This window comes from Dendrobium catenatum, unplaced genomic scaffold (genome assembly GCF_001605985.2).
Source record: "Dendrobium catenatum unplaced genomic scaffold, ASM160598v2 fragScaff_scaffold_594, whole genome shotgun sequence".
Classification (NCBI taxonomy): Eukaryota; Viridiplantae; Streptophyta; class Magnoliopsida; order Asparagales; family Orchidaceae; genus Dendrobium; species Dendrobium catenatum.
The window spans coordinates 575265-601514 of record NW_021319056.1 but is presented as its reverse complement, the minus strand read 5'-3'; the positions used below and the strand labels follow the sequence as shown (position 1 = coordinate 601514).

The following is a 26250-nucleotide window of genomic DNA, read 5'->3' as shown; positions in this document are numbered from 1 at the left end:
ATTTGCTCGGTATTGCTAGAAAAAACTAGGTACAACTCGGTATTTGCTAGATATTTGAAATATATCCAAAAGGTGATGGGATGTTGTTCGGCTCGTCAAGGAATTAAAAAAACGCACGCGCTAGAACCCAAAAAACAGCGGGTCGGGTCGGCTACTTTTCTTCATGCTACGTGGCGCTAAAACGTTGGTGGCCGAACGTAGAGGAGCGTACGTTCACCGAACCAAATAAAAGTTCCTTCGTTTGGGACGGTTTTTTTTATTACTTCTTAAGGTAATTTTTAATAAAAAATTAAAATTTTTTACTAGAAAGTTTCTTTAAGAAGCAGTAAAAAAGCCGTCCCAAACGAAACCTTAGTCTGATATAATGCTTTACCTTCTTTCTCAATTGAATGAACCATGGTTTCCATCCTTGCGTTTGCTTTGGTGTTGCGTGACACGTGATACAGAAGTGCTTATTGACTGAATTTTTTTTATTTAGTTTAGGCATTGATTTAAATGAGAGTTTGACTCTTAACAAAACACAATGGAGAGAAAGAATTCATGTAATTGATCCCACGTAATGGGATAAAGGCTTGATATTGTTGTTGTAGTAGATTAGGTATTACTTACTCCTAAAAACTGATATGACTTGTGCTTATTGAGCATTATTTGGTCTCTTATTTCTTTTTTTCTTTTCTTTTTTTTTCTTATTTCTCTTTCTGGTTGCTAAATCTAACCCTTGCATGACAATATAATTAAGTTTCTGTTTCAGCATGTAAGATTAAACCACTAACGATCAGTTGACAAATGTTCCTTTTCCAGATAATTAATGATTACAAGGATTTAGCATTCACAGAATATGCAAGAGTTGGAAGGGCTTTGTTGTTGTATGAGATTGGTGACAGGGAGCAGGCTATTACCGAGATGGAGGATGTTTCAATCTCTCTGAAAGGCTATCCTGGTATGGCTACTCAGCTCTCCAGATTGCAGGTTGAATTATATTTGGTTTAACGTACTTTGAAATCAATAATGATTTTAAACACCTTCAAATTACCTCGAAAGAGATTATTTGATTTTCTTAGTTACAATGAGTAAAAACGAAATGAGTATTTTTCAAAAGTTGTTTTTTACTTGCAAGAGATCAAATGAGCCCCTAAGTAATCTTTTTTTTCTTGGAAATTATTCTATCTTATGAATGTTCTTATATTTATGGTGTTTTCCCATTGTGATTTTTAACGTAGCAGGCATATGTCAGTGGAAGTGAACATTTAGAATTCGTTTGGGACGGCTTTTTTACTGCTTCTTTAAGCAGTTTTCTAGTAATTTTCTGTACTAGAAAGCTGCTTTAAGAAACAGTAAGAAAGTTGTCCCAAACGAAGTTTTAGATGACTTGGAGAAGTTAATCTTCTTCTTACAATGCCTTGTATTTTTTTGCAGAGATCCATGCAGCTCTTGCAGCTGCACTCTACACAGATAAACATGCTCCTTTACTGGCTGAGAATCAGTTCACAATTGCCACTATTCTTGATCCTTGCTACGCAGATCTTTCGTATGTAAGAGAGAAGAAACACTGGCCACCAAGTTTGGTTAGCTCTTTACAGAACTTCATTACGCTCTCTTAAGAACTCAAATCTATCTTTTTAGGAAGAAAATGGTTGTACACATAACATTATATTGTAATCTTTAGGAAAAATTTACTATTCTGTGAAATTTAATGAATAGCCTTAGTCTTATCCTTGGGGAAAAAATAAATCTTAGGCGGTGTTCACGGAGCGCTGAATTTACTGTAATTTGTTCTTGCACTCACGTATGCAGCAGCAAGGACCTATAGACCTATATCCATGACTTAAAAAAAAAAAAAGGACCTATATCCATTGATTTTCCGATTTTTTATTCTCTCCTTTGATACTCCTTGGTTTTTAAAATTTTATTAATCAAATTTAATGGCTTCCATATGTTTTTATTCTCTTTTGTTGGGAGGTGATTTGTGTTAGAACACTAATTAATTAAGATTACTGTATTAATTACTTCTCTTTACTTATTGTGAACCAATAGATTTTGTACACGTTTATGTTCCTTTACCTATGCCTATATATAGGCACCTGTACTACGTTTTATATCATCCAATAAGAAATTTTGTTTCCTTTCGTTCTTGTCCTATTCTACTTCGTCTTCCTCAGGTCCGGCGACTCTCACTGGATCAATAGTTTCTACATGGTATCAGTAGCGGGCTGATCCTCCGGCCAGCTCACACTCATGGATTCTGCGTCACCTCCTTCCTCGACTCCGACGATCATCTTCAATCCAACAGATCAGTCGAAGACGAGTCTCTATCCCTCTCTCAAATTTATAATCGCTAATCTCAAAACTCTCGTGCCTCATCATCTCACGTCAGATAACTATCAGATCTGGCGCACTCAGATTGTCAAGCTCTTCAAAGCCAACCGTTTCGATAAATTTCTTGAATCTTCATCCCATCCGGATCAAGAAAATCAAGATTCAAACTACAATGCTGATTCTTGGAATTTCACCGATCAAAATCTAGCTGCCGCGATCTGTTCAACCATTTCGGCTCCGGTACTCCCCTATGTTATGCATCTCGAATCTACTTCTAAAATCTGGCAGGCTCTACAAGTTCGGTTCCAATCAACGGACCGATCCAAAGTTATGCAACTCAAAAATGAGTTAAACAATATAGCCATGAAGAACATGTCTATGCAAAATTACCTGACGGAAATCAAGAAGATCGTTGACAATATCGCTGCAGCCGGTTCAACTATTGATACAGAGGATATTATCCTGCATATTCTGAATGGTTTACCACCAACCTATCAATCTTTTAAGACTTCTATCAAACATCTGCAGTCGCCCCTTACGCTAGATAATCTTTATGCTATGCTCGTCAGTGAAGAAATTCATCTTCAAAATGACTCTATGCGTCTTGCCACTACTCAAGAACCTCAAATTGCGCTCTATGCTCAACGTGGTCGTGGTCGGCGTGGTCGCGGATGAAATCCGACAACGTCCACTAACCCTTCGAAACAAACCGCAAAATCCTCCATCACATGCCAGATTTGTCTTAAACGAGGGCATACTGCGGATATCTGTTGGCATCGTCATGATGCGAACTATATCACACAACGCTCTCAGCCTGATTCCAATAATGCGTTGTTTGCATCTATGGAAGCTCCAACTTCGGATTGGTATCTTGACTCCGGCGCATCGGCTCACATGACCAACAAAAGCGACCAATTGCTTCAAGGTTCTGTATATCAAGGTACTGATCAGGTGATGGTTGGTGATGGCCGAACAGTTCCTATTGCTCACTCGGGACTGGGTCTTCTCCCCACACCGGATCGTAAGTTGCTCCTGTCTAATTTACTTCATATTCCAGCCATATCTCACAATCTCTTATCTATATCTAAACTCGTCTCTACAAACAACATTTCTATTACATTTACTCCTAATGGTTTTACTCTGAAGGATTTGCAGACCAATCAACCTCTTCTCAGCGGACCGTGTAACAATGGGTTATATCCCATAGAGATGCCTCGAACATCAATAAACGCTCTGTCTGCAGTGCAAACTACTCGCATAAATTGGCATGAGCGGCTGGGTCATCCTCAGCAACGAACACTGCATCAGATATCTCGGAACAACCCGCATCTTCACATTTCTTTCTCGCATAATGATTGTATCTCCTGTAAACTCTGCAAAAATCATAAACTCCCTTTCGATAGATCTGTAACTCATACTACCAAACCTCTTGAACTTTTACATTCTGACGTGTGGGGACCTTCTCCGGTCACCACAAAACAGGGATTTAGATATTATCTGCTCATAATAGATGATTACTCGCGTTATTCTTGGATATTTCCTGTATTGTTCAAATCTGATGTTATGCATACTTTTATTAATTTCATTAAACTCATCGAAAATCAAACGAATCACAAAGTTAAAACTATCCGCACTGATGGCGGTGGCGAGTATATGCATCATCAATTACAACAATACTTTACTTCCAAGGGCATTCAGCATCAGGTTTCTTGCGCTTACACACCGGAACAAAAAGGGGTGTCTGAGCGCAAACACCGTCACATTTTGGAAATGGCGCGAACTATGTTACAAACTGCATCCATACCTCATCATTTTTGGCATGAAGCGGTCACTACAGCGGTATATCTGATCAACAGATTACCTTCACCTACTATCAACCGTAAATCACCTACAACTTATGTTCAACAAAGATCCGGACTACAATCACCTCAGAACGTTCGGGTGTGCTTGTTTCCCGTGTCTTCCTCCGCACACCTCAACCAAGCTACAACCAAATTCGGTCTTATGTGTATTCATGGGTTACTCGGTTACTCAAAAAGGATACAAATGTTTAAACTTTGCAACAAACAACATCTCTGTTTCTCGACATGTCAAATTTATTGAAAATATGTTTCCTTTTCATAATAAACCCACATTGTCCACTCCTCTAACGCAGGATCTACCTCCTCAACTGCTTATTCCAGTTTCCAAAGCTGCAGAGGACGCTCTTGTCAGAACAAATATAGCGCCTTCCTTGTCACCAATCCAAGCTCCGTCTCCTACTACATCTGGGTCTCCTCCTAGCTCATCATCTCTGCAGTTTGATTCCGATCCAGTGCCAGTCCCCATCAAACATCCCATGACCACAAGATTTCAAACGGGCTCACTCAAACCTATATGTCGTCTGAATTTGCTTCACCAAGTCGAGCAAAGTGCTCAACAACATGTTCCCACCATCTATTCCGATGCCAGTAAACATGTTGAATGGCGTCAAGCTATGGCGGAAGAGTTCGCTACTTTGTAACAACAAGGCACTTGGCTACTAGTTCCCCCTCCGCAAAACGCATCCATACTGGGATGTAAATGGACATTTAGAAATAAGTTCAACTCAAACGGATCGGTTTCCAGATATAAGGCTCGCCTAGTTGCTCAGGGGAACCGTCGAGAACATGGTCTGGACTATGAAGAAACGTTTAGCCCAGTGGCTAAACTTCCGACCATCAAAGTGTTATTCACAGTAGCGCTTTATCATGGATGGACAGTACAGCAACTTGATGTCAACAATGCATTTCTTCATGGCACATTAACGGAGACCATATTCATGTGGCAACCCAAAGGCTTCGAAGACAATATGTATCCCGGTCACGTCTGCCACTTAAAGAAGGCTATCTACGGGCTCAAACAAGCTCCTCGGCAGTGGTACACCACCTTCACCAATCACCTACTTACCAGTGGTTTTCAACACAGCCAAGCCGATCCATCCCTTCTCATCTATCGACGGCACGATGTTCAGATTTTTCTTCTAGTATATGTAGACGATATTCTCATTACCGGGAATAATGAATCAGCTATTTCGAACCTGCTGATCAACCTCAACTCTCAATTCAGCATGAAACACCTCGGTCCAGCCAGTTAATTTCTCGGCATCTCCATACAATCCACAAAAGATACGTATTTTCTCTCTCAATCTGCTTATGCCCTATCTCTTCTACAACAAACTAATTTGGCTAAATGTAATTCTCTGTCTAATCCCTCTGTCACGAAACAGCCATCCAATTTCAAGCCAGATAATACCATTTCTGATGCTACTGTCTACCGTCGCATAACTGGAGGACTGCAATATCTCACCATAACGCGTCCTGATATAGCTCATTCCGTCAACAATCTCGCTCAACACATGCATGATCCTGCACCTGTTCATCTCTATCTTCTCAAGCGGCTACTTCGTTATATTAAAGGGACGATCAATTTCGGACTACCCATCATAAAATCCAATCTGCAGCTTAGAACGTTCTCGGACGCCGACTGGGCCGGTGACCCGATCACCAGAAAATCAACAACCGGCTTCTGTACATTTCTCGGCGACAACCTGGTATCGTGGACCGTAAAGAAACAAACTACTGTATCTAGATCCTCCATAGAGTCGGAATACAGAGCATTGGCCGCTGCCACAGCGGACATCATTTGGCTGCGGCGTCTCATTGCAGATTTCAACATTTCGCATGATCAACCTATCTCCATCTACTGCGACAACACGTCGGCGATCGCACTGGCTAACAATCCAGTGTTTCACGCGAGGACCAAACACATTGAGATTGATCAAAGGTTCATCCGAGATCATATCCAGCACAATACAATTCGATTGCTCCCTATTAGCACAGTGGATCAGATCGCGGATATCTTCACAAAATCTTTACACACTCTTCGGTTTAAACAGCTCCGCTCCAAACTGACGCTCAGGGAAGAAACATCAGTTTGCGGGAAGATGTTAGAACACTAATTAATTAAGATTACTGTATTAATTACTTCTCTTTACTTATTGTGAACCAATAGATTTTGTACACGTTTCTGTTCCTTTACCTATGCCTATATATAGGCACCTATACTACGTTTTATATCATCCAATAAGAAATTATGTTTCCTTTCGTTCTTGTCCTATTCTACTTCGTCTTCCTCATGTCCGGCGACTCTCACCGGATCAATAGTTTCTACAATTTGGACATCTGACTTATCTTTTGAACATTAGAGCAAACATCACTAGATGAAAGTGGGGGAGTCAATTTTTGACCCGGCTCGAACCCGATTCGAAAAATCCAGATTAAGATCGACCCGATAAAGAAACGGGTTTAGTTCGGGTCCTATTTTTGGACCCGTTTATAGTTCGGGTCAAGTTCAGGTCATCCCAAAAATTGGATTTGACCCAAATTGACATGATGTTAACTATTGCCTGTCAGCGGTAAGCCCTTCGTCCTTCTCGGCTTCTCCAACCGCATTGTTGCTGCCAACTGCCGAGCTTGAGAAAGCCCCTAGCAAGCCTAGCCCAGATCGCTGACTATCAGAATGCCCTACCTGCACTAGCGCACTTGGATCTAACTGTCGGACAACACTCGCGATCGACTAGTCGACCTCGACCCTCGAAGACTAGGGCTTAGGGCTAGACGCGGCACATTGCACTGCCAACTACTGCACGACCTGCACTGGTGCAATTGCCAACTCATGCTTGACGGAACAACTAGCCCCGCGCACTAGAGCAGTCTCGACCGAACCTAAACCCTATTCTGGGTTCGCGGATTGGGTTGGGTCAACTCATGACCCGTGCGGGTCAAGTCCGGGTTGAAAATCTAGACCTATTTGTTAAATTGGATCGGGTTTCGATCAACCCGTTTATGCTCGGGTCAACTCGGGTTGAACCCTCGGGTTGAACCCCTAAATGAAAGTCCGGACTGTAATGTAGCAGCAGCTTAGCATAGCTGCATAGAGGATCGTTAATGGATGTTCTTTTGGATTCAACTGTCTAACTCGATGGATTGGTTTTTTGAAAAAGGTTATGGATAGTGGAGTTCTGTGCATTGCCACCGTGCCTGTTCTTCAGTGAGCTACCGAATATTTCCCTTTTTCCTTCCAACAGTTCAATTTGAATAAAAATTCATTAGTTTTGATCTTCGAAGTGGAAATGCTGATCAACAATGAGTATGACTGTTTTTTCATAATTTTATTTATTTGCAATTTATTCATTAATGGATAATTGATCTGATCAGAAGCTGTTGCATTTATTCGTGGGTACTTGGAAATTCATTCAAGGGGGAATTGTGACGGTTTTTTCATAATTTTATTTATTTTGATATAATTTGCTTCTTTTTTTTTTTCTTTCACGAAAATTGAAATTCTAATGAAGTTTTTACAATGAAATCTGTTATAAACATTTTTTTTTCTGATATTTAAAAAACCTATAACATGTATGGTAATCCTCAATTTTTTTATTTTTCTCAAAATAGTAAAACGGATTCTAATCCTGATATATATATATATATTGGGGGAAAGAATAGAATTTATGTTGAAATAATTTTGGTCAAAATATCTTGAACAATTATTCTTTTATCACAATGAATTCTTAAATTTTATTTTGAGATGTGTAGTACAAATTATTAAATTATTATATTCATTTTATAAAAATTATAATTTATTTATATATAAAATTGATATCTGAATTAATTTAAGAGTTCTAAAATTTATCCTAATTAATTGATTATCAAGAAATTCATCTAAGTACTGTTATTATATATACATTCGTAAGTATAATCAGAGGGGAAAATCTTATAAATGCCTAATGAATTATTTGCATTATCTAATAATCTAATTATATTTATCTAACAATTTAGTTACATTTACTAATAGTCTAGTACTTAAACTTTTATATTTATTTATATAATATTTTAATGTCTAGATCATAACATATAAAAAATATATAGCAATTCAGCTTGCTGGTTTGTGAGTGCATTAGATGTACTAATCTCATAAAAATTTATTTAAAAATAAATATTATACAATATAGTATTATAGTATACTAATCCCATAAATTTTTTTATTAATTTATTACAAAAGTATTTAAAAAGAAATATAATATATAAAGTCAATTAAAATTTATAGTGTACTAATCTCATAATTTTTTTTTATAAATTTAAAATTTAATTAGCTTGCTGGTTTGTGAGAGCATAGTGAGCTATGTACTGTTTGTGGGACCAGGTGAGCCAAACTAGCAAGTAGCAACCGCCTTGCGGACACCGAATCGTATGGAGGCAAATCAAAACGCACCATATCACTCGATACACAGCGGTACATAGTTGCGGTATGCAATAAACGGGTGACATGACGCGTCCTGATTCACCTCCGAACAACATCCATATCCACACAAAATAATTTCGCCAGTCACACAGCCAGTCATCCATGCTGGCAACCACAACATTTTTCCTGTATGCAATCAGAACAAATAGACATTTGATCTCAATACAATTATCAACAATGAAGGAATCTGCAGAATCAGGCAAAACATGGAAAGCTTGCATGTGGTTTATTAAGCTGCTGATGGTCCAGTCCTGATGTATCCAAGACTTCTCAACTTGCCAATGAGTTTCCTCTCTGCAGTAGCCTGAAACCAAATTCCCACAATAAATTAGATCATAATCAAAATAAAGTATCAATTAATTTATCTTTCTAGGTATTGTGGCCTAGGGATGTAAACGAGTCGAGTCAAATATGAACAAACTCGATCGAGATTGATAATTAATTGAATTAGACACCGAGCTCAATTCTATGATTTGAATCGGAACAAGTCCTAGCTCATTCAAATAGTAGTCGTGATAAAAAAAATGAAACAAAAAAAAAAGAAAAATTAGTAGTAAAAATCACATAAGAAATAGATATAATTTTTATATATTTTGAATAATTTACGTTTAAACATTTGAATTCTAATATATTATATTTTATATTAACATTTTTTTAACGAGTTGGCCACATAATGATAAGTTGAGTTGAGCTTATTTAGATTTTATTTGGGACAACTTTTTTACTGATTTTTAAAACAATTTTTTAGAACAAAAATTTCATGAACTAAAAATTTTTGTACTAAAAAGCTGCTTTAACAAGCAGAAAGAAAGATGTCCCAAACGAAACCTTAAGCTTAGCTTATTAGCTCTCATCAAATTTGACTAACAAATCAGCTTGACTCAATTACCCATCAGCTAATCAGCTTCACTCAGTTACCCATCAGCTAATCAGCTTGACTCAAGTACCCAGCCGAGATCATAGTTGTGTCGTGATCGTGCAAAAAAATAAATAAATAATAAAAAAATTATTATTAAAAAAAAAAGTACCCAGCTTCTGGTTTACAGTTCACATTCACATATTATGTTTAGATTTTAGAATACCTCAAGAATTGGGCTGTCCTTTGGAAGATTGCATGCAAGAACTACACTAAGACCTGTCTTCAATACTGAATGTAGAATCACCAAAAGTCGAACAAAGAATCAAAGAATGGAAGGAGAAAAGGAAAACAACAAATGAAGATATGAATGTACCAAGCCGGAGCGCCATGCTTGATCCAGTGTTGTCAGCATTGCCCTTGAGCAAGGATGTAACACTAACAGTATTGCTCTGCAAAACATCAAATTAGTGTTTAGGCTTCGTTTGGGGAGAAATTATTCCGTGCGGAGTCCATATGTAGAGTTATGTCCGGACTCTAATAAAAACGTGACATGTGTCCTTGTAAATAGTGTGTACAAATTTGTACACACTGTGTACACAGTGTGTATATTATGTATAAAAGTTTGTAGACACTATGTACATAACTTTGTAATTTGTATATAGTATGTATAGTTATACACTATTTACAAGGACACGGGTCACGTTTTTATTGGAGTCCAGACTCATAATATCATTCGTTTGGGATGACTTTTTACTGTTTCTTAAAATAATTTTTTAATAAAAAATTAAAATTTTTGTACTAATAAGTTGTTTTAAGAAGCTAGAAGAAAACTGTCCCAAACGAAACCTAAATGTTTATCGGGAAATCAATTGTATTAGTTTTAATATAGAAAGAGTTGGAAGAAGTCCAATTACAGGTCGAGTGGGTGCAGCAGCATATAAATGCCCAAATTTGGCAGAGTTGCATCCTATCCATGCATATATCTGTATGCAAATTATAGCAAGAAGGAACATCAGCGGCCATAAAAGAAATCAAAGCGACAGTAATCAACAAAAGATGTGAAGTAAGAAATAGAAAGCCAGTTAATAAAGGGAGAAGCAGCCAAGAAGAAAAGATATAGAGCTGTTATGCATACATTTATTTAACAAGAATATTATGAGGTTTATTTCGTTCGATGAGAAGTATAGTTTTAGGGAATCTTCAAAATGGATAGAGAGCTCAAAATATTTCTTTAAAAGCTATAATATGACTAATTCACAAGAAGTTAAATTGCAAATACAAACCTAATTGATATTCTCAATTATTTCAACAAACTATTGCAATAAAATAAAACATACATAGGCAAATATGAAGAAGCATGCTTAAGGAATAATGTTTGTCATGCAGTGATTATAGGAATCAACTGCAAGCCCAATTTAAGAGTTATCAAATTTAAAAGTGCACAATTCCTCACGATTAATCTTTAAGTCATTTGGTTAATTTTCTTTAAAGAGGTTTCTTTTTTATCATAAGAGAGCTTTATGATACTTTATAAATATCTTTTTAAGTTTTCTTGATATTTTCCTCTTCTTAATATTACCTGTATTATATCCATTAAGAAGCATATCACGAATTTAGTTTTACAATGCATCACACCACATTGCACTATTCATTACTTGTATGTATGATTTGGATGAAAAATATTTACAAAAGGGAATCTCCTCGTACAAAAGGCTTACTTTTTCTGATTTTGTGATTTTTTTTTTTAACTTTTACTTGTAGCTTTTCTAAATCTCATCAAGGTTTTGCAGAAGTGGAAGATTTATTCATGCTGGATACAATATGATTTTGTACAAATGCATGGATTTAAAAATAATTGTATGATTTTTAGTAGTTTTGAATTTTTATGTGTTATTTCTAGTACAAGGCTATTAAATTATCAACTACAACATATTTCTATGTTTTTGGGTTTTCACATTAAGTAATGAATAATTGTCTAAATTAAGAGTTTATAATCTAAGAACTTGAGTTTGTCTATATGGTTATGTACGTCATATTATAGATCTATATTTTTAACCCTAAAGCCTAAGATTTTCTAATGTCAATTGCACCATCTTCCATGCACTAGATGTAATCTTAGTCTACCATGTGTCAATCACCTAAAAGAATCATCCATCACAAGCCAATAACCTATGACTCGACTAAATTCTTCTTGCCACTCTCATGTATTAGATGTTCATTCGAAATCAATTCAATTTATCTTCCGAACAGGAAAATTTGTCACCAACCTTTTAGCGTGACTCTACAATGATAAATACATAACAAAAAATTTTGCTAAGATTCAATGTCATTTGTCGATCAATCCATCCACCAACCCACCAACGACACTCTAACCAACATCCACCACATTCCATGCATGATTATAAAATGTGTTAACATTAGATCAAACTCTACAGCACTTGCTGAAATATCACTAAACATTCACATCTTGCCATTCTCCCTCACCCTATTACTAAAAAGTTTTTCTCAAAAGTTTTTTTCATCTTCTTCCTCTTCTTCTTTCTCAAGTTCTCTACAATCTTCTCCAATCCTCTCTAATTTTATCTAATCCTCTCAAAGAGGCATCTTTAATCATCTTCGAATGACCTTTTTTTTTTCTTTATATTACTTGTGAAAGATCATTTTAATTGTACTCAAAAGATATAGTGGATTTTTCTCTCTTTCTCTGAACAATGAATGTAGGCCATTAAGACATACTATAAAACTTTGGGTGTTCTTCATGACTTTAGTTGTCCTGTCTTGTGAATCCCCCAATCCCCCCCCCCCCCCCCCCCCACTCCCTAACCCCCCCCCCGCCACACACACACACTCTTCCGTATGAGTACCATAGTTTATCAATGTATCTCTAAATTCTAAGCATGTTCTAGCACACATATCCTCCTTTCAGGAGGGCCAACTATCCTCAAGTTCATAATGTAGAGCATCTTCTACTTCAAATCTTGAAAGTAGATGAAAAACTACAAAATTGGATATAACTGAAAGAGATTTAGACATTAAAGAGATCGAGCATCAATTAACGGAGAAAGAGATTAACACATTATGCAGAAATTTAAAAAAACAAAAGACGAACTTAAAATCAATGTTCATAACCCAAAACAGTCGAAATAAAGCTACTGATGATGAGTGTTATAAGACAATAAGTTATTTCAGATGTGAACTATGGAGCGAATAATAAGAATAGCTTAAAACCCACTTGCTTGCAAAATAACTCAAGGAAAAAAAAAACATTGGACCTTAATAATAATTAGGGGATTTACATACATACCATGGTTTACATACATACCATCGAATTCATATATATATTTATATATATAACACATAAATTCTTATGTTTATCCATATAACAATCAAAACTTTAAATCGCATAAAAAAATATTATCATTATTAAGTTTCCTAAACTGAAAGTCTGAAATACATATTTTGATTTATATATTTTGATGTGAATTAGATATAAATTTTTACATGAATAAATATTAAAGTATAGGTATTAGATATGAAATACATAAAAAATTAGTGGTATCTATGTAAATCTCTCTAATAATTATATAAAATAGGAAAGCATTTTTTTTCTTCTATCATACTTCATGAAAATTAAAGACCCTAATGTACACCTCAAAGGCTAAGAATGGTGAAACGTTAACCAATACAAAACTTCATTTTTTAATTAATTATCTACTTGGTACAAATGCCCCAAAAATCCAATCAAATAGTAAGAATGGTACAATTTCTAGAAGGTAATATGACATATTAAGCTAAAATCAACTCACTTGTTTGGAGAACCGTATGATTTGAAAATGAAGAGTGGCATCATGCAGATCCTCCGTGAAACATGTGATTTGTACATCATCATTTAGAGCATCATCTCTAGCCTTTAATTCACCATTCGGCTCTGGTTCCCCACTGGCATTCAACTTCAATAGTTTCACTTCTAAATTGCTAGTTTCCATACGCTAATTTTGTATAGCCTACAAAAAAAATTTATAGCTGAATTAAATAGCTCAAGAACTTACCCATATACCTACTTAGAGTTCAACAAAATAACATAAGCTTATGATAGGTGAAGAAAGTTCAATTAGGGCTTTTGGTAGAAATACAAAGACCTGACAGAACTTTTATGGGAAGTCTAGGAAATCCAAACAGAAAGAACCCAATAGAAGTAAACACAATAAAAAATTGCGGTGAAATATCAAGAGCTTCTAAGTAGAGAACAAGGAGTAAAAGGTATAAGGTAGAGTTAAAGAGAGCAAACTATTCAAACCAATGGAAAAACAATGGAGAAGGGGTAAAATAGAAAAAATGAGAGAGAAAGAGACGACCTATAGTAGCTAGTTGTCTAGTCGAGAAGAGAAAAAATTTGGAGATAATGGCATCCCAACTACTACTTTGAGGAGAATGGTGTGAACAAGAGATATTAGTGGCTAAAAAATGTCATCTAGTTTTTTCTTTTTTTTTTTTAAATAATGATTTAAAATTTTGCAAAACAAAAGAATAATTTATACTATTTTATCAATAAAGGAACTAATCACTAATCATATGCTTATGATAGATTTTTTTAAATATTACCAGTAATATTAAATCTTAAATTTAAATTTTTATAGTTACTATTATGATTCGTTGAAAATTTTCAGTATGGCATTCTAATAATCTACATGCATGTCAATCAGACCAGATAATACTATCAATAGAAGGGTACTACAGACAATCATATCCATTAAAGACACTAGCATGGTTTATATGCATGCTGTAATGAGCAAGGTAAAATAACAATGGGATGATGAACAAATTAACACAATGTACTTCATAGCAATAGATAGAATGTACAAGTAAATTTAATAGCGATATCATATTCTTCATTTCAAGAGTACTGAATTAATGCAAAATTTGCCAAGTCAAAGCTAACCAAATGATATTGATCTAAACAAAAAATAAATAAAAATCATAAAAGATTATTGATAGTTCATTAAATATAGATGAGACCTATAAAAAGTGCCAAGAAAAATGCCCCTAGCAAGGGTAAGTTATGTCAACCACATAACCTCACCTTCCTACAGACAATCAATCAGAAACTCATAAATCAAATAAGTCATTCAAATGCAATAATCCTCTCATTTTGAATAAGAAGGAAAGATGGGCATCACTATAAGGCAAAAGCTCACCCACAACAAACAATATATGAGTATATTGGGCAATAGGCCAAACCAATTCAAATACAAACAATGAAAATAACAAAAATATAAAACAAAAAAGAAGACAATGCACACAAAAAATACAATAATTTTAGGCAGGGTCACCAAATCACTATTGATTGTGGAGAATTACAGTCCTAATTTTTCTCTATGAATAAAAAACCGAGTGCGATCAAGAAATACAATATAAATTTCAAAAAGTCCTTGGCAAATAATCACAAATATTTCATGTTTGTAGGGGCACCGCCTCAAACCTCAGGAGGGGATTCCCTACCCCCTACAACAATCTTACCATGAAGGCCAACTAGCGACTAAGTCTGCATGGCTGTCTTCATAGAAACTAGGATACACAACTTAGCAGAATAAAGTGCAAGAATCAACTCACTCAGGCATGCAGATTTTACAGTTTAAACCTCAGGCAATCATAAGGAACTCTACATTGGCAATCTCCTCCTATAAGTAATTATGAGAAAATAAGCAACACAAACCGGCATGCATGATCTCAAAAACACGGAAACACCTTCACATAAGACTCATTCACAGTTAGGGGCTGTTTGGTATCGGATTTACAGCGGGATTTAAGTCGGATTTACGCTAAAAATCCAGCCAAACAGTTTTTGTGCGCACGTTATTAATTGTATAAATAATAATTAATGGGTAATTTGTACTTAACATATTATTAAATTTATAACACATTATATTTTTTATTTTTAAGTTATAATTATCTTCTTCATATTTAAATGTCTAACTGCTATAAATCCTGAAATATGTTACCAAACAGTTTTTTCGGATTTAACAGGATTTAACATTTGGTATACCAAATAGTTTTCATGATTTAACACATTTTGGATTTATTAAATTCGGATTTACAGAATTTACTAAATCCCATTAAAATTAAATCCCACTTGTTGCCAATCAGCCCCTTAAGCACATCCTATTTTCACGTACGAGAAGCAAAATTTCTCCATATACAAGCAGGCATTGTAAATACAAGAAGCAGAACTGCTCAACAAATCATAAAATAAAAGAGAGAGTGGTTAGCATACAAACCTCATATCTTAGACATTATTAAAGTAAATCATAGAAATAGATCAATTAGTTCATACACAACCAATAATTATTCAAGCTACCAAACAATTAATCACTACAATAATCAAATCATAATGTGATAAGATTGCCTACTCAGCACCAAAAAAAAAAAACCTATAAATTATAGCCATAGAGATTTATGATTTCTAGGTTACAAAAATTAGTTAATATGAGGGGGTGTTTCGTATCGGATTTGGCATCAAATTTTAAGTAGGATTTAACTTAAATCTAGTCAAACATATTTTCCGCGGAAGTGTAAATTCTGGGAATCCGTAAATCCGGGAATTAGGGATTTATGGCATAAATCCTGTTAAATCCTGATAAATCTTAATCCCATGCTTCCATGAATTTAACCTGACGGTTGCTCCAAGTTCCTTCCCGTGGCGCCTGTGTCGCGAAGCTCGCGCGAACTTTTGATCCACAATTGCTTTCGGCGGATTTATGGGATTTGGCCGAAGAAGCGCACAAAAGGGAGAAAATTACCTTCACAGCCAGCGAGCTCCCGATCAAAATGTCGTAGCTTCAGATCCTAACAGGAAGCGAAAATCATCGAAGGAGCGAAGTAGAACAGCCACGAACTACACCTCCTGCGAAGCACGAAGCCGAACAGCAACGACGAAAAGAGAAGATAAAAAGTCGAGACGCCTAAAGTTATTATTGATTAATTTAATTAAATAATTTAAAACATGAATAATTAAGTAATTAATAGTATAATTAGTGCGAAACATAACTCATCTTAGGGCTGTCAATTCGTGTCGGCGGGTTGTGTTCGGGTCGCAACAAATTCGCCAACGAGAAAATTTGCTATAATTTTTGTAATTCTTTCTTTTAAAGTAATTTATTAATCCAAAGAAGCCACCAATATTATTTTTTGGACATATGACTTTTACTCCTCTCTCGCGACTCACGAGTCACAATTTCGAGCACACGGCTATCGATCGGCCCCCCTGAACAAAATTTCTGGCTCCGCCACTGGTTAGGACACAATATTTTATTAAATTTACAACATATTAATTTTTTATTTTGAATTATAAATTTAACTTTTTATTTATAATTATCTTTTTCACACTTAAATCTCAGTATTTAACTTGATTTAATATTTATCATATCAAATAATTTTCCTGATTAATTTACTAAATCACACTAAATTTGAATCGAATCCGATACCAAACACCCCCTAGGAAATCAAATTAATTGATTTAAAAGCAAAAGGAAATGATCCAGTGATGATAAGAGAAGAACAGGCTGTTGAGGAATGCCATGTTTATGAAAGTCACGAAACAAATAATTTCGGAAAAAATAGTTGCCAGGAGGCGAGGCACAGCAGATAGGAGCGATATCAGCGGCAATTTCCGAGCAGGTGGGTCTCGAGAGCGAAGATGATGATCACGGCGACGGTGAGGTACAGAGTCGCGGCCACGGCGACGATGACGGCGACGGCAAGGGTGATAGTAGCGGCGACGGCAAGGGGCTATTTAGTGAAATAAAAAAAAAAATCTTTAAAAGGAATGTTAATATTTTGAAAATATTTGGATAAGTGTGAAGTAAATTAATACATTTAGGCTTCGTTTGGGACGGCTTTCTTTCTGCTTCTTAAAGCATCTTCCTAGTTTTTGTACTAAGAAGTTGCTTTAAGAAGCAACAAGAAAGCCGTTCCAAACGAAGCCTTAATTAAATGTGTTTTTTATTTAAAGTAAAATGAATGTAATGTAAAGTCTAAAGATGGTGATGGTAGCCGTTGACGAGTGATAAAGGTGGCGGTGGTGGTTGGAGGCGGGTAGAGGATGCCAACAGTGGCGGCAAGCGGTGGTTAAACGAGCTTGCTTGCTTGCAGTGTAAATCATTCTCACTTGAAACTAGACGAGTTTTATTTATATCAAAGATGAACAATAATGATTTACATTAATTTTTTTTTTCATCCAACTAAACATTAAAACTTTTAAAATCAATACATTTGGAATGCTTTAAGTTATTGTAAAAAACATAGTTTTTAGCATACTTTTTTTAAAAATAATAAAAAAATTATGACCAAATAAAAATTATGACTGAAATTTGAAGAAAATAAAAATAATAGGAAAGTTGTCTCGAACTAAGCTTAAATAAAATTTTAGTAAGAGCTAAATTAGTCTTTTTTAGCTAAAATCAAAGTTTAAGTTAGGGCAATATAATGTGGGCAATGTTACTCGAAATAAATTGATGATATCAAGCTCATCCATCTTATAAATAATATTTTTTATCACATAATATTTAATTATTTATTCTAGATAGTGATGAGTGGCTACTAATGATAAGAGAGTGCAAGACAACACTACGCATGAAAAAGAAGAAGCTTGTGATGAGTAGCTTACCCATACTAGGAAAAGTTTAAATGATTGAGTTAAGTAGTTCATTTTGATCTGGTTGGGAGCTTTAATTATCAATCAAGATGTTTTAAATTTGAAGCTTGCATATTTATTGTGTATTCTTGAGTTTGCATTAATTGACTAACAAGTCCCAAAAAAATGATAATGCTTTACTTATGAGGAGAGGTGACTAAGAGCAAATGACAAACAATAACAAATGAGAAAACTTGAGATAAGCGGTGGATGGAGAGAAGGAGAAATTATTTTGTGCGGAGTCTGGACATAGCTCTGTGTCGAGACTCCAATAAAATCGTGACACTCGGATTGTACACGTAGATTTCTTAAGACCCGATGACCCGACCCGACCCAGATCACAACAACAACAACAAGTCTTTGTCTCACTACGTGGGGTCGGCTACATGAATCCTTTTGCTCCATTGTGTCATGTTAAAAGTCAAATTTTCATCTAAATCTAATAAAGAAATATAATTTCTATTATTTTCTAACCAAGTCTTGTTAGGTATATATTTACTTTTCTTAATATAAGTCAAATATAATACCTATAATTTTCTAACCATGTCATCAGAAGGTCGTTGTTTTATTTATCTAACCAACCCAACCCATACCAGCTATAAAAATTTTGAAATCGCGGCAACCCACTAATTGTTTATATTTAAAAAAAAAAACTCACTAAAGCTCTCAAATATTTAGGATGTTTGCAGAATAAAACTTTTGGTGCCTGTTAAGGAAAAAAAAAAAGATAAACAAGCAATAAAGATGGAGACTAGTTTGGAGGACTTCGCATTCTCTACAGAGCCATTGAAAAACAAGAAAAAAACTCAAGAGTAAGATGATTTTACTTACATAATATCTTCTTTTCAATGTATATTATTAGGCAATATGCATCTTTACATTTTGTTGAGCTTAGATTTTCAATAGAAAAATCTTTCATAAAGGCAATTACAATATAATTGTATTCACCTTCAAGGCATATCAAGTTCTCAAACAAACTCAAATTCTTCAACTAGGAATTTAGAAACTCGGCAGGGATGGTTTATGTGTGTTTCGTTGTGTTTCACACATATTCACTTAGAATGTATTATGTAAAATTTTATATGTCGAATGCTGCGAAAACGAATACTTCTGTAAATAAATTATGTAAAATGACAAATTTGTGGACATTCATTTATTCTCTCAAATAAAATTATTATGTGTTTTTCCTCTTTCATTTATGTGGTGTTTTTGTTCATTTTAATGTTGTGTATCGTTATTGTATATTATTGTGTACCATTGCTATGTATCAATGTTTATTGTTAATAACAATGACCTTTTTATGATGAAAATCTTTCTTTCCTATGAACTTCGAATGTTTTCTTACAAAACTTAATTCAACAAATCTAAATTTTTTATCAAAAAGAAGACCTACGTGTTCATTTGTTAGCATAATTTTGCATCACACATTAATTTTGTTATCTGTTCAGTACAAAATCTAGCAATAAAAAAAGTTATGGCCGGTTTGCTGTTGTGCTTGAATAACGATGATCCTAATAAATTTTGGTCATGCTGTTGGACTTTAACCAAAAACAAGTATGATCATAACAATTCAATATTAGTGGTCATCACGATTAAGCTATGAATTTAAACCAGTATTCTAATTGTTAACTTATCAAATATCCTCAGACTAGCTATAAAATATGTTCATTTGCTCGCATTTTTTATACACATCAGTACATAGCAGTGGTACACATTGGTACACACTAGTACATAACATCGGTACATAGTAGTACACGACATTAAAATGATCAAAACATCACGTAAACTAAATAAAAATATGAGTTTTTCTTTATTATTCAATGAACAATACTAAATAACTATGTATTTCTTAATCAAATTTCCAATATGGAATGTTGTAAACCTTCACGATAATTTCAATCAATGTTAAATAATTGCTTCCAAGGCATGATTGTTTTCTTGCATCTGAATCAATATGACTAGTACACATCTGTACACAGCAATGCTACACAATAGTAGTATACAGCGGTACACAGCATCAAAATGAATAAAAGTCTTATTCAATTATTTTTAAAAGACCAGAAACATAGAAAACCATAATAGTTAACAACCATACGTATATATAAATAATTTAGTTCAGTTGCCGTAGCTCAAAACACCAAATCATGATAGGCAACCTCTTTTAGGCCTAATACCATAGATCTATAGATGCATCAAGCAACCCAAAACATCTCCTCTCACTCAATTTAATTAAAATGTCCACCAACACAAGCCAAAATTTTAATATTTCAGCCAATATAAGAAGTACACAATGGTACATGGTAGTACACAACGGGCTTTATATAAGAATGCGACATTATATTATTGAAATGAATCAAACTAGTTCTTTCAACTTCAACTCTTCCTTTTCTAGGATGTTTGCATAGCGCCTTTTAGTCCCCACATGCTATGGGCATATCATCTGCTCGAAGAATGAGCATCCTCTCCCAAACTAGTCTTTATTTTTATCAGTATTTTCTCATTTCTTCTTTCTCAGCAGCTATGAAAAGTTATTGGCTAAAATCCTAAAAATTACTAAACTTTTGCTGGTATTTTATTTTAAAAAAAGAGCATCATTTCTAAACCCTAAATTTGAACAAGAAATTTCTAGGTCAGATCGGTCGGGCTAGCAAGAAAAAAAAAATACAAAATAGAAATGAATATTCACATGTATAATTTAGATGTAGTGATTTTATTGGAGTCTGAACACAGAGCTACATCTAGACTCCGCTCTGAATAATTCTAAAAATCTTCATTCGCATATGCATCGTGATCTATGCTGAATCAACCCCATTATACATAAATTTCAAATAACTTTTTAGTCAAAATAAAATAAGCCATAAAATTACATATTACAAACATGCGAACAATCACAATTTAGGAGGTTACAAAATAAATCATTAAAACAAAATCTATACATAAAACTAATGAAAAACTTATTTAAAAACTCAAATATGTGACATTTGCTCTAAAAATAGATAGCATACTTCTTAAATAAAAAAAAAACTCTTTGATGACATATTATATTATTTATTCAACAAATATTTTTTCTCCAAATTTTTGCTTAATCCAAAATACTTTAAAAAAAAAAAGTAAAGATATGTAACCAATAGTAAATAATTGAGTAACGTGTCAATAAAGACAAATTATTTACAATGACATATTATATACAAATTCCAAAAATATCTTAGCGGTAAATAAGGAAAAATAATAAACAAATATTGGCTCTTCCTTCACGCCTCTCTTGCCAACTTGCAAATGCCGAAAACAACCATTAACATATGGTAAGCACTGAGGAAGCATTTGTGGTCCAAACAAAATAAAAAATCAAAGCGAAAAAGCTCATTTAATATTTATTTGAAATAATTTTTTTTAAGTAAATTTTTAGCATAAAATTTTAATTTTAATAATAAAAATTTATTTTAAAAAATAGGAAGAAAGCAAATCCAAACCAAGCCTTAGGCGTGTAATAATCGAGCTGACTTAATTAATTAAATTAATTTATTTTGAACTTGAATTGGAGCTTTATTTTATAAATTCTAGCCAGCTCATTTTAAAAAAATTGATTACAAATTGCAATTCAAGAAAATTTTTGTTGGGAATATTTAGATCAATTAAGACAAATTTATGTATGTCATGTAGGTGATATTCGGACCCAAGATTTCTGAATTAGTTGTCATAACTCCGAACTAACAGACCAATTCGAATTCAAGCTATTATTCTGATAAAATCACTTAATATAAGAAATTGGAATATAAATTTTAAATATGTATAGTTATTTTATGCTTGAACTCTTGAATTCTTACATATGTTAAGCGTATTTTTTATTAATATTTTTAAAATGAGTCGGCTCATGAGCTAATGAGTCGATTCGAGACTGGTCAAGCTTCGCTCATCAGCTCATCAAGCTTAGCTCACGAGCAGAGTTGAGATCGTGCCAGCTCATGCTAGGTCCAGTTATGAAAAGCTAGCAAGTATGGATCTATTGAAATAAAAAAAAAAATCTTTTTGGCATAAAAATTTTTTTTGCCAAATTTGAATCTTCAATTGTTTTTTAAATGAAAATTTTATTAATTTATTCGGAAGAGGGCCGTTAGCTATGTGACTGCTCAAATAATTTTAGTCAATTCCTACTCTAGTCGGTGGACTTTGAAGACCACATAGCTATTAATTATATGTTGATGATAAATGAGCATCATCATTCATAACAAATTGCACAAACAGACAAGATTTGGCTACTTATCTACTTAATTTATAAATAATAATTTTAATTTATTTAATAATAACAATTATGTTATGATATTTGAATATTAATAAAAATACTTCAAAAGGTACTGACTTCTGAGTCAGTCTCGTCAGAGGCGTCGAAATCTGTGAAAATCCCTTCACAAATTTCCTGTAATATCCAGCCATGCCCAAGAAACTACGTACCTCAAATACCGTAGTCGGCCTTGGCCAATTAGCAACTGCCTGAATCTTCTGGGGATCTACAGAAATGCCTTCTCCGCTAATCACATGCCCCAGAAAAGAAATGCTCTTCAGCCAGAATTCACACTTGGAGAACTTGGCATACAGCTGATGCCGCCTCAAAGTCTCTAACACAATCCTCAAATGTCTGGCATGATCATCCTCAGATGCAGAATATACCAGAATATCGTCAATGAAGACGATCACAAACTGATCCAGATACTCCCTGAATACTCGGTTCATCAGATCCATGAAAATAGCAGGCGCGTTGGTTACCCCAAAAGGCATAACCAAAAACTCATAGTGCCCGTACCGAGTACTAAAAGCTGTCTTCACCACATCAGCTTCCTTCACCTTCACCTGATAATATCCGGATCGCAAATCAATCTTCGAAAATACTGAAGATCCGGAAAGCTGATCAAACAAGTCGTCAATCCGAGGCAAAGGATACTTGTTCTTGATCGTGACCTTGTTCAAATCTCTGTAATCGATACACATACGGAGTGTACCGTCCTTCTTCTTCACAAACAGAACAGGTGCTCCCCAGGGCGAAACACTAGGGCGCACAAAACCTCTATCAACCAACTCCTGAAGCTGAACTTTCAACTCAGAAAGTTCTTTCGGTGCCATCCTGTACGGAGCTTTCGATATCGGAGCGGTACCAGGAAAAATATCGATAGAGAACTCCACATCTCTATCCGGAGGTAAACCAACCAGCTCCTCAGGAAAAATATCAGCAAACTCCCGTACCACAGGGATCTCAGAAACAGAACCAACCTCTAGGTTCAAATCCCGCACCGAAGCCAAAAACACTGGGCATCCCTTCTTCCACATCCTGTTCACTTCCAATACCGAAATCAGACTGGAGAGAACACCTCGTAATCCCTGAAATACAACTCTTTCTCCAGCCATAAGCAAACTCACTTGCTTCTTCAGACAGTCTATCTGGGCTTCATACTGACTCAACCAATCCATGCCCAGAATTACATCATACGATGAAATCGGCAACCGAATCAAACTTGATTTCCACTTCTTGCCAGCAATCTCGATCTCACACAAACAAAATTGCCGAGCAATCAAAGGATTCCCAGCCGGTAAAATCACAGACAAAGAAACCGGAAGTAAAAGAGAATCCAAACGTAAAGCCTCAAAACAGTGCTCGGACAGAAAAGAATGACTCGCTCCAGAGTCAAACAAAACACGACAGGGCTGATCAGAAATGTAAATCGTACCTGTCACAACATCGGGAGCATCTCGAGCCTCCTGCTGACTCAAGCTGTAAACTCGTGGCTGAACTGGAACAGGAGCTGAAGCAACGGAACTACTCTGCTCCCTCTGAACAGTAGGTGGTCTCCGTGGTGCAGAACTAGAACCACCACCTCTTCCAGCAAATCCCTCAGGGCGAGGAGGAACAGTCCTCGGTCTTCCTGCTGAACCGGCAGGTCTGACAAAGCCCTCAGATCGCTGATCAAATCCCATCTGCGGACACTCTGCAATCCGATGTCCTGACTGACCACATCGGAAGCACAGACCAGCCATCCTATAACATTGGCCGAAGTGTCGCCGTCCACAGTTCTGGCACACAGGTGCCGAACTGACTGATCCCGAACTCGTCGTACTGGTAACAGTACCAGACGATCCTCCGCTCCTTCTGGAATCTCCAGATCCAGAACCGGAAACAAATCTCCTCTTTCCGGAGGAACCACTGCCAGATGCCTCGCCTCCAAACCTCTTCCTACTCGCAGTCCACCGCTGCTGAGTAGCCATCAAGTCGTTCTCTATCAATCGAGCTCGCTCCACAAGCTCGGAGAAATCAGTAATCCGGAATGGTATCAGGGGCTGCCTCAAGGTATCTCGCAATCCCCTCAGAAATCTGTAACATCTCTCAGCAGAAGTGCTAACCAGCTGCGGAGCGTACCTGGCTAATGCAGTAAACTCAGCCTCGTACTGCATCACCGTCTTGCTCCCCTGAACAAGCCTCAGAAAGTTCTCCTGCATCTGCTGTCGTGCAGAAGGGGGAACAAACCAATCTCGGAATACCTCAGTGAACTCTTCCCAAGTAATCAAAGAGTTCAGTCTGCCCTGAAATCTGGCTGCCTGCTGGCCGTCCCACCAGTGCTCAGCCTCTCCGTCTAACAGAAAAACTGCTAACGGTACCTTCCTGTCTGACGGACACTGCATCCCGTCAAAGGTCTTCTCCACTCTCCTCAGCCACTCTTCAGCAGCTCTGGGCTCAACAGCGCCCTCAAACCTCGGAGGTTTCAACCTCAAAAACAACTGCAAATGTCTATCCAGGTCATCAGATCTGACAGTAGAAGCTCTACTCTGAGTCTCGCTCATCATCTGAGCAACCAGCGAAGCAAACTGAGAAAGCGTATCAGCACCGACCACTGGGGCTGTACTCCCCACTGGTGCTGCCTGATCGGCACTCTGACCATCTGTCATGTCTGGGTCTGGCTGATCCATACAGAAAATCCAGAAAAAATCCGGAAAACTATCACAAAAACAACAAAATAAAAAGCCAAACAAATCAAAATTACCCCCCAGACAGACTTACTGATCACTTCCTATAGCTCTGTTTCACAAAATTCTCAAATTCCAAAACCATTGCTCTGATACCAAAAAAGCTTGTCACGACCCGACCCGAGACGAGACGGATCCCGCCCGTGCTGGATCGCGACGGAGCTGCACTAACCAGGATCTAGCTTTGGAATTTGGTTCGGAACTGAATCTTCCAAATAATTAATTCACACAGACTAACAAACACAGAGCTACTATGTATCATCAAATGCAGCGGAACAAAACATCTATCCGATTTCATTTCCTCAAAACAATCATCTACAGAACAGTACATGGCTTTCGACCGAAAGAAAGACAGAAAAGAAAAGCCATGACTGTACAAAATCAAAAGTACAAAAGTACCTATACTGATCAGACTCTGAACTAATCCTGGACTTCCTTGCCTTTCCCAGAACCTGAAAACCACCAGAAAGCAAGGGTGAGCTCAACAGCTCAGTAAAGCAACAAACCTCCAATCAAAATCCTCAGAATCTCAAAACCAACACAGCAGACAAATCCGTACAGAATTGAAACAGATTCGGACAGATATCAAATCAACAAAACTGTACGGAAATGGAAGTTGTATCAAATCAGAAACATAACAGATCAGACACATCAGATCAACAGAATCAGAATCGTACAGATCATATCGGAACAGAACAAATCATATCAGAATCATATAGCAGATATCAGATATTTAATTAATAGCTAAATTCCCTGACACTGACTGAATCTCATAGGATCCAGGCCACTTATGCCTCCCTTTGTGCTCACGGCACCAAAACAGATCAGATCAGATGTGCTTATAGCACCAGAATACATATATAGTGCATATAGCACCTAAACAGATTGTTTCCTCGGATCCGGAACAGAACAGATATCAGATTTCATATTGAGCTCATTTCAGAATTCCCAGACACTAACTGAATCTCATAGGATCCAGGCCCCTTATAACTCCCTTTATATAGCATATACAGATAGTATATCAATTCAGAAGATTTCTGGACAAAACAGAAATTAC

General features: G+C 35.9%; 3 protein-coding genes across 5 annotated transcripts in view; 1 reads left to right on the top strand and 2 right to left on the bottom strand.

The window, feature by feature from the left end:
- Positions 1-1712, top strand: part of LOC110115954 — a 7702-nt gene extending 5990 nt beyond the window's left edge. For both annotated transcript variants that reach the window (XM_028694911.1, XM_020849372.2), the window contains 2 exons: positions 802-940; positions 1417-1712. In XM_028694911.1, the coding sequence (XP_028550744.1) occupies positions 802-940; positions 1417-1601 (324 nt within the window). In that variant the 3' untranslated portion in view covers positions 1602-1712. The remainder of the gene's footprint in view (positions 1-801; positions 941-1416) is intronic.
- A 6827-nt stretch (positions 1713-8539) lies between these two features.
- Positions 8540-16328, bottom strand: LOC110115968 (proteasome assembly chaperone 4). 2 transcript variants are annotated; one of them, XM_020849394.2, is made up of 6 exons: positions 16294-16328; positions 13303-13500; positions 10411-10479; positions 9870-9945; positions 9720-9784; positions 8540-8941 (listed from the first exon to the last, which is right to left on the bottom strand). In XM_020849394.2, exons 2-6 carry the CDS (start codon positions 13480-13482, stop codon positions 8867-8869), a joined length of 465 nt encoding a protein of 154 aa, XP_020705053.1. In that variant the 5' UTR covers positions 13483-13500; positions 16294-16328; the 3' UTR covers positions 8540-8866. The 2 variants fall into 2 exon arrangements, with proteins under 2 accessions (XP_020705053.1, XP_028550743.1); XM_028694910.1 differs by lacking the exon at positions 16294-16328 and adding an exon at positions 15107-15174.
- An 821-nt stretch (positions 16329-17149) lies between these two features.
- Positions 17150-25490, bottom strand: LOC110115974. Its single transcript, XM_028694923.1, has 3 exons — positions 22535-25490; positions 20068-20129; positions 17150-17281 (listed from the first exon to the last, which is right to left on the bottom strand). Exons 1-3 carry the CDS (start codon positions 25134-25136, stop codon positions 17150-17152), a joined length of 2796 nt encoding a protein of 931 aa, XP_028550756.1. The 5' UTR covers positions 25137-25490.
- Between the last annotated feature and the right edge of the window lie 760 nt (positions 25491-26250).

Coding starts and splice junctions, on each gene's coding strand:
- LOC110115968 (XM_020849394.2), bottom strand. CDS start 13,482: ATGGAAACTAGCAATTTAGAAGTGAAACTATTGAAGTTGAATGCCAGT. Junction 10,480..13,302: donor TCATACGGTTCTCCAAACAA/GTGAGTTGATTT, acceptor ATTTGCATACAG/ATATATGCATGGATAGGATG. Junction 9,946..10,410: donor CTGCTGCACCCACTCGACCT/GTAATTGGACTT, acceptor GATGTTTTGCAG/AGCAATACTGTTAGTGTTAC.
- LOC110115974 (XM_028694923.1), bottom strand. CDS start 25,136: ATGGATCAGCCAGACCCAGACATGACAGATGGTCAGAGTGCCGATCAG. Junction 20,130..22,534: donor ACTGACTCAGAAGTCAGTAC/CTTTTGAAGTAT, acceptor ATATTGATTCAG/ATGCAAGAAAACAATCATGC. Junction 17,282..20,067: donor TGATTGAAATTATCGTGAAG/GTTTACAACATT, acceptor TTCACTAAATAG/CCCCTTGCCGTCGCCGCTAC.